This window comes from Rhipicephalus microplus, chromosome 5 (genome assembly GCF_043290135.1).
Source record: "Rhipicephalus microplus isolate Deutch F79 chromosome 5, USDA_Rmic, whole genome shotgun sequence".
In the NCBI taxonomy this organism is placed as follows: domain Eukaryota; kingdom Metazoa; phylum Arthropoda; class Arachnida; order Ixodida; family Ixodidae; genus Rhipicephalus; species Rhipicephalus microplus.
This window is the reverse complement of record NC_134704.1, coordinates 58,680,111-58,695,551: the sequence shown is the minus strand read 5'-3', so window position 1 is coordinate 58,695,551 and position 15,441 is coordinate 58,680,111. Positions and strand designations below refer to the sequence as shown.

Genomic DNA, 15,441 nt, shown 5'->3' with positions numbered 1-15,441 from the left:
CGATATGGTCAGTCTATTGTCACTAAAAACAACGCGAATCGCCGACATTTTGAACATCCACTGGTGCTGGAGTGTCACTTCTTTTGTTGCGGCCGCACAAAAGACCATTTCCACAGCGATGTTATATATAAGGCCATTGGTAGTTCCGCAAACAGTGACCCTCTCAACAGAGATACTAGCACATAATTGACACAGACACGGGGTAAATGCTATTACTCATCAACGCACTGCTTGGTAAGAACCAGTAATTTAGTGTCTCCTTCTAAGCGTATCCCCGTTCAAGACCCTTCGTCGTTGTTTAAATCATTGGTGGTTCAAGCTACACATAAGCGCGTTGCCTCCTGCGTGCGTCCACTGGTCCGCATACGCACATGAAGCTATTGGTGTGCATTACGTATAGGCGATGCATGGAGTTGGCGCTATCGATTGCGAGAAAAACTTAGCATCCATTAAGTTTCTTTAAGGGCGTTCGCGAATGCATGCCTGCTGGGAGCCTCAATTAAGGAGCACTTCACCGCTCCCCTGCTGAACTTCGCTTCTCGGCAGCGAGATGGCGTCGTCGATATATCGACGACTTGATGCCCGCCGTTGGAAAAGGAGACCGCTCTCGCCGAGTGCAAAATCGACTTTGTTTTTGTTTTGTTTTCTTTCCTACGGCCGATGGAAGCAGTCTTGACTAGCTACTGGCATGGCCGCCGGTCCGACGCACTATCATCATAAAATTTGTGAGCGATATATTAATATCAAATGAAATCAAATTAAATTATTTCGACATTGTACAATGAACTCTTGATTTCCGATATAAATGTTTTTTGTCTCTTTTTTCATATCTGATTGTTTGCGGTATTCGACTCGTGCACAAGGTATGACGTAACGACACACCGCGTTTGTAGTGCAGCCACCACCAGTTAAATACGTACGCTAGTCAAAACTGGCATTCAGAACTTTCTGTTTAAAACCAAGATGTGGTAAATTTAGTTGAATTTGACGTTTTGCTGCTAAGTGGTTTCTTTTTTAAGGAGCTTAATCGAAAGACGAAAATTACGGTTTGGTGCAGCTGTCGTCGATTAGTCCGAAACGTTATTTTCCTAATTTATCTAAACTATACACACAAGTCAGGGCTGCCGTTGGTGGTTACACTGCGCCAAGTCGACTACTTTACAACCCCGTCTGTGTCGCGATGCGTACTTTGTGGCTGCGTTTTCACATATGTTCTGACGCATTTTCCCCTAATATTTGGAGATGGAATAAGACGCCCTGTTTTTAATCTTCTGTTGTCTGCACTGCTACTTTACCTTATAAGTCAACAAACCTGAGCGACCGCCTGTAGACTGTGTGTGCTCCCCAAGTGTGCTCGTGATTGTGTGTACCTTCTCATCTTTCTGCAACCTCTTTTTTCCCCTTCATCCCTTCCCCAGCGCAGGGTAGCAAACCGGAGGTGCGTCTGGTTAACCTCCCTGCCTTTCCTTGCATCTTTATCTCTCTCTCTCTCTCTCTGTTGTCTCAGCCGATGCGCGCGCGCCGTCATTCCACACACTAACGGGCTGGTGAGCACCGATGCAAATAAAAGCAACATGCAGCGTACCTGCAAATACGGAGTGGAGAAGTTGCCTGCATGTTGGCAAACGCGTTTCTGGCACGCTGATCTGATTGCCCGCGCGTATAGCACCATTGCCATGGTGCTACGCGCGAGTTCCAAATTTTGATGCGCAGCGCATGTTCTGGCTGTGTGAACTCGTGGAAAGCGGGAATCGGCAACAAAACAAAGCTGGGCTGTTTATCTAAATTTCACTACCTGAAGTTATAGACTGGTAACATTTGTAAACGAAACTAATGAAATTCTATCTGTGGTTTCAAGGCAAATCTGATTCATTGTTTAATATTCTTGCTGACTGGTTCGCTTGAATGTTCCAACATCACTTTGCGTCTGGTAATAGCGATATATATTTTACATAAACTACGTAAAAGTGCACCGAATTTATTATAGTTCATGAATTTAGCCTGTTGGCAATTTATCAGTAGCTTGAAGACGAAACGAGAGAGAAAGACTGCGCATGTAGTTATATGTACGGTCTTGCTTATTCAAAACGGTATTTTTTATTGTACAAAATTAAAAATACCGCACTCATAATACCGCCTCTGGCTACATTCCTGGCTACAAACTTGGCAATAAAGTTCAATGACGCGGCTGCTTCGGCTACTTCTAGCTTCGATTCTGGCTTCTTTTCAAATCGACCCAATGGCAGCACTGACAAAGGCGTCAGAACGTCTAGCTTGCGCAATGAATTTCGAGGGAAAGCTTTTTTTATTTTGTTGAAATCGTTCGTACACTCTCGGATACTGTGTTCCTCGGATATAAGGAGAAAGGACATTGATGCACAGGACAAGAGCATGTCCTGTGCGAGCAGTTGCGTGCAGAGCTTGTCCTACATCAGCGGCTTTTTTATTTGTATTTTCTTGTCCGGTGCCGAATCCGCCCCATCGAGTATTTGAAACAATGAAATGAACTAGCCGACCAATGCGATCGTTGCCCTTCATACATTTCTAGAATGGAGTAATATCTGCGGGGTATTGGTGAGTGCAGTTCACTGTCAATCCTGTGCCCGAAGTCGTGGGTATTTCTCTGAGCAGACTTCGTGCTTTCCGTATTTCGTAAAGATACGAGAACTGGCCTAACGTTGTAACACGTTTTGTGAGACCAGTTTATTTTCAGTTGCATCTTATACATTATTATTTTATCGCATTGTTAATATTGTTTCGTGTGATATGTATTTTAAACACTCTGAATGAGCTTACATCATCTCGCTTGTTTTCCGGGCTAACTATTATTTTGTTCATTACTAACTAGTTATCTCGACTTTAGCACATCACTTCTCCTATTCAAGAAGGAGCAGCTGGCTACACCTCACGAAGCTATTGGCTAAACACAGCGTTATAAAAAAAATTCTGGCAGAACTCACGCAGGTATTGTCTATGTAAATGCAAGATCTTCTTCGGGTTAAAAATTCAATGCTATGTTGAAGCAAAAAAATGGAGGACGGCCTACACAATTTCACATTCGCATACGCTCATATTTATTTAGCCAGCGTATGTGTCCACTAGTTAACATTTGCCAAGGGTAAGCAAAAACTACGAAATATCATCACTTTCGTTGCTCGGGTCTTCCTTCATCCTCATGAAAATAAAAAGCCCAATTAAATAACTGAATTGAATCCTGCCACATTTCGCAATACACACTACATTATTGCACGACAGCAGCAATTAATTATTCTACAAATCTCGCATGAGATATTAGTGCTAATCAAGGCTGTTAGAATGCGAGTAAGTACGGCAGTCCAGCACCTCCACAGTTCACAAACTGCGGAGGGAAAAAAGGGGGAGGCGAAGAGGAGAGGGCAGAGCAAGCGAGAGGCGTAGGTGCGCTAACACATGGTTTCACACTTTAAAAAAGTTTAGTCCGAAGTTATTGCATTTCACTGTCACGTGTGTTGTTCCGCGCTATAGTACTCTCAGCTCCTGTGCCGCGAAATCATGTCGTTCGTCACTTTGCTTTCTTTTCATGTGGTCACCCATCAGCGTGCGGGTAGCGCCGAAGGAAGGCCCCAATGGTCAGCCGGTAAAGTCCAACCCCAGCAAGCGGCACCGGGAGCGCCTGAACGCCGAACTGGACACGCTGGCCAGTCTGCTGCCTTTCGACCAGAACGTGCTCTCCAAGCTGGACAAGCTGTCCATACTCAGGCTGAGCGTCTCCTACCTGCGAACGAAAAGCTACTTCCAAGGTAGGTGCATGCCCGTTAACGTCGTTCAGGAACCGATTGAACGAACAATGTCGACTTATCCAACTATAAGTTGCACTTCAACGGATAAGATGCGCACTAGATCAGAAAAGCAATGCCGTGCGCATTGTGACTCAGAAGAGAGATGCACGCGCAGAACATTTCTGCACATCGTGCATAAACCTAATGCAACATTTTTCAATGTACTGACGACAAAGAAGATGAAATCGCGAGGGAGAAAATGACGGGGTGCCCTTGATGAAGACTTTTCGTCACGCGTGACCTGTTCCGCTCTTCTATGTAAATGTATTTTTTTCCACGCCACTTCCCGTGACCATATGATTCACGATTACCGTCATGCGCGACATGTGCACCGCTTTCTCCTTTTCGCGCCATCTCTCTCTCTCTCTCTCTTTTTTTTCTTTTGCAAAGCAGCAGGCCTGAACAAGGTACATCCGGGCACCACCTAAGTTCGAAGTTCAGCCGACTGACACCCATTATGGAATTAAGGCGTTCAAGGCTATTGAAACAAATCAAGTAGGTTATGTTCTGTAAATAGCCCACTATATGTAGAGGATATTTCGCAGTAAAAAAATTGAAGATTTCAAGAGAAAATAAAATTAGATGCTTCTTTTATTGAACACTGCGCCGCACAACCAGAGCCTCTGCGTTAGCGTGATGTCATTACCATAAAAATTTATTTTCTTTTGTTTAGCCCCTCGTGTGGCGTAGGTCTCACAAATTGTTATAGGACTAGACCCTTGGTACTTTAGAGTTCATCGCGCTCTTTACTAAAACAAAAGAAAAGCAGAAAATTTGAGTGGTACCTGGGCAGACGCTGTTAGAACCACGTGACGCCATAGCTAATATGGTCCGCGACATTCAACGTCGCGTCGTCAACCGGTGTCCATTTGATTACCTATCTTTTTTTTTACCTATATACTAAACATCACCTTCCAACGAGAGTAGCCTGTTTCTTCTGTTCGTCTTGGAGAAGTATTCTTTATGAATGCATTTAAATTATTTTTCTGTTAATCAGCCCCTCCCAAGGACATAGGGAGACGCAAAAGGCTTGAGCTACCCACTCTTTACCAATGGGCGTAGCCACAATTTTTTTCTGGCAATATTTCCTGCTTCGTGCAAAGTGTTTTTTAAGGATGCACGCGCGTATATTTGCTGCACACACATGTGAGAAATTTGAATTGTCGGTCGTAAGACCCTCTATACACCTCCCCCTCCTCTGTGCTACACATCACTTTTCACATTTTTTCTGGGAACTACGCACTTTTCACACTTTCCTACTTTGGCCTGCTTACAACTTCCCGAAAGCACTGATAGTCTCAATTCTTAACGTAGCTTACGGCGAAAAAAAAAAAAAAAAACCACGACAGAAGGACAAGCGTCTCAATTCGCCACGAGTGTGCACTACAAGATCATCTTTTTCCTCATTTCTTTACCAACAGACTCTGACAGTTCCTTTTCGTCGATGTCGAAAGACGCTCAAACAAAACGAAAGTACACGCGAGCAAGAAACGCCGAGAGCGTACGCACATAGGTATACGCACTCCGGTGGCGCCATCTGTTGCGATTCGGGCGCGGCCTGTCTGCTCCCTATCGCTGGGCCGCTGTGGCCCCCGCGCTAGTCACGCGATTTTCGGTTGCTCCCCAGCCAGCCTTCCTTCCCTATTTCGCCTCCCGTCCGTGTCTCTCCTCCCGCACCACGTAGGCAGTGCTGCGAAAGCTTGGGGCATCGGAGATACGCGCTCGCTGGGTGGCGTGCGCGCCGCGGCTTCCCCAAAAGCTCACGGCATCGCTCGGTGGCTGCGTTCTCGCGCCGGGCAGTCTCGTTGATGAATTAGATCTCGCACGGAAATCTTTCCCGCATTTGTCTGCATACGTGGCGGCAAGCATGCGGCATCCATGCAAGCGCCGGGACGTGGATGCGTTGTTTAGAGGAGTTTTTTTTTTTTATACTTGAAGGCACAAAGTGCGTCTCACCTGGAAAACTTGGCACAGGAATGATGACCAACACGTGCGTGGCTGCATATTGGTGTTTGCCTTGTCTCTTTAGGCGAGCGAGGCGCGCACTTGTGAATTTGAGTGAACCTTCTTTCGCAGCTAGAGTGGACTGATGTATTATCGCGCATGCAGCCAGTGGCCGCGGAGTTTGAGCAAACGTGGGCACTGCGAGAGTGTTTGTGTTTAGAAGCTTGTAGGGCAAGTGCGCCCCGCACGCTTAGTAAACTTGTTTGTACATCACAGCTGAAATATTTTTTTCTCCTCTCATAAAAATGCTCAGCATGGATCATTTTGTTCTACGGTGTAGCGACGACACGGTAGATTCTGAGGGGGGAAACTTGCGTTTTGGCGCTTGTTTTGCGTGTATACGTTATAGCTCGCGTTTTCGTATTTCATAAGAACATACACGAAACGAGTTTAACCAACGTCTCGAGTGGAATGCGCAATTCGTCACGCCCTTCCCATGGGGGGCATACGCGTTATACTTCGAGCCTCGGAGTGGTTCTTAAGAAAGAGAAAGGAAGAGAAAAGTGAGCCCCGTTATTGTCTGCTTCAGTGAGCGACACCGCCATAGTAGCTCACAATGGATGGGGGTGAGGAGGGATAAAAAAGGGTAGAAGTAAACGTGTAGAAAAGAGGAAGAAGAAGCAACAACAAACTGAGGGGATAGGAGAGACAGGAAAGATGGAAACACGGTCACTGGAGTCCGAGGACGGGGTACACTTGCGAGAGATGTTGTCGGCGTCTGTAGATGGCGTAGAGCTGGTTCAGTAAGTCAGAGCTACACTGTCTTCGAAGGTCGTCGACGTCAGGAGGTGACGTAGGGCGAGCCCAGTCGGCCAGAGCTACGCTGACGCCGAAGATCGCAAGCGCGCGGGCGCACAACCGGTCGGCACGGAATCCAGCAAGCGAGTCCTCTACTTCGAGCCTCATCTCTGTGCGTAATGTAAAGATTTGTGCATCCCCACTACAAGTTCTGCTTTCGCTGCGAGACAGAGAACCTCTCTGTATGGACAGGGCTTTGTGGGCACTTGAAAACGTCGTGTCCAATGATTTCCATAGAGGGCTGCTGGAATTGGCTTAATTTTAAATTGTAAGCCCTTACCTGAGAATGGATATGCGTCTTACAACATTAATTTCTTTTTTATTTATTTATACACATCTCTTTCAGTTTCCGCTACATATGAAAGTACAAGGTCCCGCATATGCAACAAAGGATATTGTAATTTATGTCAGAATCCAGAATTATCCAATAATTCTTGACGAATGATACAACCATGCTTTCGTGTACTAGAGAATATAGCCTGTATGTCGCGCACTTTCTCGATCCCATCTCTTTCTGGAAAAAAAAACATGCATGCGTAATTAGAACTGATTCATTACTTAGGCACGCATCACGATCCGTGCAGACCCATCTCGGCACAGAGTATGACACTGTGTACGCAAATTCTGCTCACAGAGAACTTCGAGCCTATAGGCTTCGCGTTTCTTCCTTTACAATCTTAATTTATTCCCCACTCGCTGCCGGGGGGACACGTAGACGCTGCCCGCGTTGGGACGCGCCTTTCTTTACGACCGGTCCCGTGCACACAATCGCGAGACCCGCTATGCGCGCCGAAAACCTGACACGACGTCGTCGTAAACACGACTGGACGCCGCCTCCTCCGTGACCCGCGCGCGGAGCAGCCCGATCGAGCTATCTGTATACGCCGAAGATACAAGAAGTATACGCCTATGGCACGTCGGAGTGTGATGTGCGAGCATTGGGGTTAGCAGGTCGCGAAGTCTATATAGCGCGTATGTATTCAACGTTTTATATACACTCTCGCAGGCGCTACTCGTTAAAAGAGAAGGCACCCACGGTCTTGCCGGTGGGCGCATGGATTTTACGCGCCATTGCTCACACTCGCGCACGTCTGTATACGTTCCCGATTCGCGCGCTCAGTTACGTGTCGGGAGTATATCACGCTGGAAGCGACGGCATGCAGCAGGCCAATCGACATCGCCGTGAGAAACGTGCGATCATTTATTTCGAACGGTGTTCGCCCCCGTGACACGTCGTGCCAAGTCGCGCGAACTTCCGCGCTCGGCGTATATACATCTGTGCACGCGCGGGTCTCGGAGGGTTAAGCCTTCCCCCGCGGAAGTTCGTCCTTGCAGCCGCGTTGCGTAGCGATTGAGGAGCGCGTGCCCGGTGTTACACGCGCGATGCAGCGCTGAGGTGGTCTCGGACACTCGTCAACAATGTCCTCCATGACGTTGATTTAGTTAGCAGGATGTATAGCCGCGTTCTTCGTTCGGCATTTTTGTCATGTTACTGCGCAGCGTCTTAGCGAGAAGTGTCTGGTGGTCATAAGCGCATGCAGAGTTCTATCTTTCATCTCCCCCATCCCTCTCCCATGCGCAGGGTAGCAAACCGGCTGCCTATAGGCTGGTTAACCTCCCTGCGGTTCTATTCCCCCTATTTTCCTTCCTTCCTTCCTTCCTTCCTTCCTTCCTTCCTTCCTTCCTTCCTTCCTTCCTTCCTTCCTTCCTTCCTTTCTTTCTTTCTTTCTTCTTTCTTTGAAAGTAGAGGGGGGAGGGGCAAAGGTTTGTTGCAGTGCGCCCCCTTCCTATTATATCAATGTATGGGGCTGGTTTGGCGTCCCCCTCTTAGGTGACAAGGTGGGGAGAGGGGGGGGGCGCAATGCAGATTGCACACGTCATAGACAAGTTATAGAGGCGTACAATTGATGTGGATGTATGCATCGACGGTTGCTGCACTCCCGAAGCTCAGTAAGTGCGTTCTTCGTCTGTTTGTATTCGGCATCACAACCACGACCACATGTCAATTCGTGACTCTCCGCTTTCCAATTATATCGGCCAACCCGGCGTGTACCTCGTTAACCTCCCAACCTTCTCTATTGTTATTCTTCCTCGCATATAGCATTGTTTTCTTAGCAAGAAACGTTTGATTTTTAGGCTGAAGACACTGAACAGGAATTATGTGGAATCACTGGGTGTTTTAGCACTTTGCGGTATAGATATCCTGCAGCCGATGTGACGTGCAAGTACCATATATATTCGTATACGCAGAACAAGACGTTCCGCGCGTACGTGGTACATCCAGATAATGAAAGGTAGATTGCCACTATCCCTCAAGAGGAAGGTATATAACAGCTGTATCTTGCCGGTACTTAGCTACGGAGCAGAAACCTGGAGACTTACAAAGAGGGTTCAGCTTAAATTGAAGACGACGCAGCGAGCAATGGAAAGAAAAATGGTAGGTGTAACCTTAAGAGACAAGAAGAGAGCAGAGTGGATTAGGGAACAAACGGGGGTTAAGGATATCATCGCTGAAATCAAGAAGAAGAAATGGACATGGGCCGGGAATGTAGCACGTAGACAGGATAACCGCTGGTCGTTAAGGGTAACTAACTAAATTCCAAGAGAAGGCAAGCGGGTTAGGGGGAGACAGAAGGTTAGGTGGGCAGATGAGATTAAGAAGTTTGCGGGTAGAAATTGGCAGCAGCAAGCACGGGACCGGGTTAACTGGCGGAACATGGGAGAGGCCTTTGTCCTGCAGTGGACGTAGTCAGGCTGATGATGATGATGATGGTGATGATGATGATGATGATGATGATGATGATGATGATGATGATGATGATGAAATGCGGCTCTAATGCGCCTGCAATACAACGCCACTTCGGCGAAGGATACCATTTAGCACGCTTTTTTCAGTCTGATCGCCATGCACAATAGAAAAATTGCAGGCACGTCTATGCGACGATTGTCTACACGTAACATTCCTCTATGCAACTGACCTTCTTTGGAATGCATTGTGCGGGCTAGTTTCAGCAAAAGACGCCTGGAATATTTTATCTCGAGCGCGACAGGCAGTGTTTTCTCCTTGAGCGAAAAGCAGGGCGAAAAGAGACAAAAAAAATTCAAAAAATGCAAATATTCCGAGCACTCGGCGCACTGCTCTGCTATATTCGCTGGCCTCGCTCTAGTAAGAAGTTACCACTGAAAGCGCTATATGTGGTCCTTTATGCAGTCTATATAGTCTCTTTCCTTTTTCCATTCCATTTGGAAATATGGGTGGGGTCGGAGACGGCTGGCCGTACTTGTCGAAGTGTATATAGGGCACCATACTTCCGAACGCATTTAAAGAGGCGGAGAAAATAAGTTCAAGTCAAGCCACGAAATTGACGTTGACTGCCGGGAAACTTTTAAAGTTATATTTGCATGAGTCATTCCAAGTGCCACGAAACTGTGCATTATATTAAAATAACTAAAGCACGAGGCCTGTCCCACCGGTCGTCGTAGGATTGCTCCAGCTTGTAATACAGCGCAGCTCCTGTAATGAGGCTTAATTTATACTTTATAAGGGCAGACCATATTTCTGTTTTAAATCAGTTACATATTAGTCAGTTAACAATATACTGACGGCAACTGACTATTCTTCGGTCGTTCTTCTTAATAGTCGTGCTCGCAGGTAATCGAATGTGGGCCGAAACGGCGGGCCTTCTGAATCTGCTATATCACTTTCCAAAAAAAAAAAAAAGTAGTTGCACTGCCCTATTTTACAAAAAATAATTTTTGTTTGCTTCGCTGAAGTCTTGCAATGTACTGCCACAGGCTTCGCAGGCACAACGACAGAATGCCTATACATAAATAAGGCGTCGAAAACTGCAGAACCAGGCATTATGCATATAAAAGACCAAACGCGCGTTGCACGCAGCGCGCAAAAACGGTTCGCTGCACACGTGACACGAGCACAAGGAGAGTGACAGGCGTAGATACGGCGGCGCGCGAGACACCATGGCTGGTGCGTTTCCGGGGGACGACCAGGATAGCGTTGAAAGCACAACGTAGATTTTAAAGAAAATGCAGTATAGCCCGCCAGTCAGCATTATCGTTAACAATGGCTACCAGATATTACCGAAATACCGAATACTCTAAAGCTATCTCATCCGCATCCTCGCACACTCAACGATTGACTATGTAAGCGTACGTCCTTTTATGCAATCCGCTAATCAACAACAGCATCATTATCAGCAACACCAGCCACCAAATATTGTACTAGAGCATCGAACATTCTAGAGCTGTCTAAGTCAATCCTTCGCACACTCAAATACCCTGCTGTAAGCATAGGCCACTTTGTGCAACATACAACTGTATGTGTTATAGGACTGTTATACGTGTATGTAACTGCATGTGTTGTGTGTTTATCATTGTATATATATCATTGTCATCAGCGGGCACCTGGAGTAGCTTGTCGGGTGAAAAAACCAGGCACACCTCTCCAAATCCCCATTAAAAAATAATTATCCTTATGCTTTCGACGCGATCATGCCACGTCTTTGCACGCCCACTGTATGTGTATGAAAAGGAGGAAAAGGTAGTGGTGGCTGTCAAAAAAAAAAAAAAAAGGAAGAGAGATGTGAAAGAGAGATGGTGTGAAGTGAGACGAGGTGCTAACAAGAATGCAGAGACCCGTGACAGAAAGGGACGCGGAGGCAAAAGCAAAAACGCAAACGTCGGGAGAAAATTAGAGGTCACGCTCCCGTAGACACACGTGCATGAAAGAGTGTGCATATGATGTGCAAGCTGCGCGTGTGCAAGCACTTCGCTAGCACGTTGCGACGCTGCGCGCAACATATTGCGGGGTGCTAAAGAGGGGTGTATGCGGAGAGCAGGCCACGATGAACGTATGAACGTAAAGAAAGATAATGCGTAGCGCTAAAAACTATCACGCGCTATGACGGGTAAGTATGCGGATACTCCTGCATCCTGAGGAGCACCGTAATTTATGGATTGCAAGCCGCATCGGGCGAATACATACGTTAACAGGGCATTGGTTAGCTACATACACTAATGTTGACAATATTTAGCAGGAGTAGCTGGTGTGGTCTATCTGTTCTGTCCTTAAAGAAATTTTTGTACGAGCGATCGTAAGTGCTCAGCATCTCGTTATTATTTTATCCTTGTGGTGTGTGTGTGTGTGTGTGTGTGTGTGTGTGTGTGTGTGTGTGTGTGTGTGTGTGTGCGTGTGTGTGTGTGTGTGTGTGTGCGTGCGTGTGTGCGTGCGTGTGTGTGTGTGTGTGTGTGTGTGTGTTTTAATATAGCGTGTTAATATAGAGAGGTGAATGTGCTGTGAATATATTGGGCCGCGTGATTGGCCACCCACCATACAAGTTTGTTCGGAAGGTTTTCATTTGATATGTTAGCACCTCTTGAATGTTACCACTCTACACGCAAGCACATTTCCTCGTACTGCTTCAAATAATGTTTAGGAGACCCGATGTCCTGCAAATGAAGCTCCATCATCATAAAAAGCCAGCACTGAGATACATACGTGTTTATCCGATAGGGGTGCGTCATTCGTTTTTGGCCCTTATATAGTAGACCGCGCAGGCGTATATATATATATGCCGAGATCGTGGCCCAAATCGTCAATCGCGCGAATTCACGTGTCGTAAGCACACATAGATATTGTGCCCTGCGAACTGTGCGAGAAGTGTAGGTGGTGTAATACAGTACACGGAAGGCCAACAAAACAACAAGCAAAACGAAAGAGGCAGATCTGTATACGCATGGGCGAGCACGTGGTGCGAGCAGAGCGCTCATGTCGTTGTTTCTTAAACGCGTGTAATTCGCGGCGCACGCGCTTGTCCTGCATACACACCTTGCGCATCATGCAGTCTATACTCTTGGAAAGAATATATACACACACATGTGCGTGTGCACACTCAAGCGAGCGCGGGATGGGCGGCGTGTTCTCTAACAGCATCGTGATAAGCAAGGCCGTTACTCCCTAATGAGACAGCTGCAGCGAGAAGAGGAACGAGCAGCTGACGGATCTCTCTCTCGGCTCGCGCTTCAGTGCCCGGGTTCTCGGCACTTCGCTCACCCATCCGTTAATACGGTGACGAGTTTGGAACACACAAAAAAAAGTTTGTTTGCTAGTTTTTTTTTTCGCTAGAGAGGAAAATCAGGGTAATTTCTAAACCACGGGAGATTTAAGAATAATTGTTGGGGTTTCGTGTCCTAAAACGGAAAATAATTACTGAAGTTTCACGCGCCAAAAGCCGGCTGTTCTGTGACGTGCCCCTATGAATATGAGTGCACGGGCCTCCCGCATATCGTCTCCATCGATATGCTGTTGCCGCGGCCGGGATAGGATCTCGTGGCCTACACTGATTAGCATGAAGCAGAGAAAGAGAGAGAGAGATTGCAGACTTAAAGAGATTTTCATCTCTTCGTTCCCAGGGTCTGAGGACATCTGGACTGGCGCCACCTCTCGGCGACGAAAACGGCAGCCTCCCATAACTGAATGAGAAATAGATAAGAAAAATCATATCTCTTCGAAGAAGATATACTTATCAAAAAACGATTCTCGGTTGTATATAGCAGAGACCCACTCGTGCAAGGCGTAAAATTGCAGTATCGCACTACAATGCGTGTGGCTTTCCACGACAATTGAAAACCGCCCATAAAAACACATGGGACCCCATTGTTAATATAAACACTTTCGGAAGCCACGCGTTTTCAACTGTGACACTGTATTTTGCCAGACTGGTCAAATACTTATGCGATGTTGATAACCAGGACTTTTTTTTATAACCAGATATATATATATATATATATATATATATATATATATATATATATATATATATATATATATATATATATCCTTTTTCTATTTTTTCTTTATATACCGAGCTTACTTATGCAGAGCGATACTGAAGTACCCAAATGTTTTTAGTACCTTCATATTACTGGCCCAATTCATAGTCCTGCAATGGTATCCCCAAAGAAGCCCTACAATAGTTTTTTTTTTAAGTAGCCATGGAACGGATTCACTAGAAAGGCTTGTTGTCTCACGATTCGCTGTCGCGAAAATTTTAACAAATCCGTCCAGTACGAGCGGAGTTACAATGCCACACGCTGCAATGGCATTCTCTCTTGCACCGACGCTGGAAGCTAAGCAGGAAAAGATGGCAGGGGTAAAGAAAATACGACACGCGTGACTCGTGACCTTGAGCATTTTTATGCTGTTTTTTTTTTTCTTCGAATACACGGATCTTCAATGCGATCGCGCGTGCACGCATGAACTCGCAGGCTCCCATGGCGGCCAGTAACGGCCGAGCGCGACATGCTCAAATCAGCTAATGGCTGATACAGTGACTGTGACGAGTGATTTTTTTAAGCTTGTAGCGTCGTTTGTCGAGAGAATAGACAACAAGTTTTAGCTGACTGAGAATGTGTTGCTAATTCCAGGCCGCGTGCTGCGCTATAATAATTGGCTCACATGTTCCCGGGAGCCTCAGCTACCGATCGGCAGCGTTTTCTGACCGCGCTCGAAAAGCGTTGCAAAACCCCTTAAACAGTGGGAAAGAAACGCAGGGAACATGAGCTGTGGCTTCACGTGCTGCTGCCTAGCATCGCTTCATTTTCTTCTCTTGAGTTCGCACGTTCTTCTCAATGGAGGGCGCTACATATACATCGTGTGGCGTTACGTTGCATGACGTTGCGCCAGAATGTGTGATGTCATGTTGACGTCGCAATTTTTTTTTTCAGTATGTGATGTTCTCGCGTGATGGTGACTTTTAACAATTGAGAAGGGTCACCAACCAACGTATTTAAGTAATAAGTTATATTTACTTTAAAATGCAATGTATTTGCCTCGCTCGTCCCCACGCCGTGGGATGGTCAAATTTCCAGTTTCATGAGGCATTTGGGGCTTTCGCTTTAAAAAAAAATCATTTGCTTACGGAGTATACAAGCGTGTTCGTCTCAGTCATTATGTAACACGTGCGGCACACCGCGTTCTTTGTACACGATCCAAAGGCCCGTTCCAGTAAACAGTGCCTTCTAAAGCGTCGTATGTAACTCCAGGCGTCTTCGCGCCTTCCAACGCGTATAATATCACGATGGCGTGCATTCGGCACATTAGCCGGCATTTCCCTTTTTGTCCCTCTAATTCTCGTTACTTTGTCTTTTTGGCAAGCTCCTGCGTCGAGAAGAGAGTTTTGTCGAGAAACATTATCGAACCGCATTGGAGGCAGGCATTCGCCAGTACAAGCTCAACGAACAAAAATGGAAACAAATCGGGCTAATGTGTCACCGGAGTGCAACTTGCATACGGGCCCCATATATACGTATTCGCTGCAGACACAAAGACATCGAATAGCGCTGTGCGTCCGGCCTGTATGGCTGTTTACAGAAAACAAAACGCGCATTCGTCCCCGCATGAGAGCGCAGCGCGCTGACAAAATCTCGCGCGGCTTTCTCGGAGTGAGTGGGCGGAAAGTGAGTTGACGTACAGCTCCGCGCATTCCCACCGAAATAAGGACGAAATATGTTCTGTGGTTGTTTTCTCTCGTTCTCCGCTCAAACCTTTTCTCTCCGCTCTCCCACTTTTCCTGTCGGGTAAGTGTTTCGGTATCGCAGAAGGGGGCAGCCAGCCTCGCTGAAGAGGAGAGTGATGTCAGCCAACCGTGATGCCGCGAATAGAACGATCTCTCGTATAGCGCGATTCGCTACATGAATGGTTGCAGAAAGGACGGTGGTATGGATAGCGATTCTCAGTAGACAAATTTAGTGGTTCGAAGAAGCCAAGGCTCGTTGCGAAGGCCCAGGAGGCAGTCCGAGCTGA

The 15,441-nt window shown here is 46.6% G+C and overlaps 1 protein-coding gene across 1 annotated transcript in view; it reads left to right on the top strand.

Moving 5' to 3' along the window:
* ss (aryl hydrocarbon receptor spineless) overlaps positions 1–15,441 on the top strand; it is a 172,722-nt gene that overhangs the window by 77,632 nt on the left and 79,649 nt on the right. Inside the window, exon 2 of the mRNA XM_075894502.1 lies at positions 3,577–3,779. Coding sequence (XP_075750617.1) covers positions 3,577–3,779 — 203 coding nt within the window. The remainder of the gene's footprint in view (positions 1–3,576; positions 3,780–15,441) is intronic.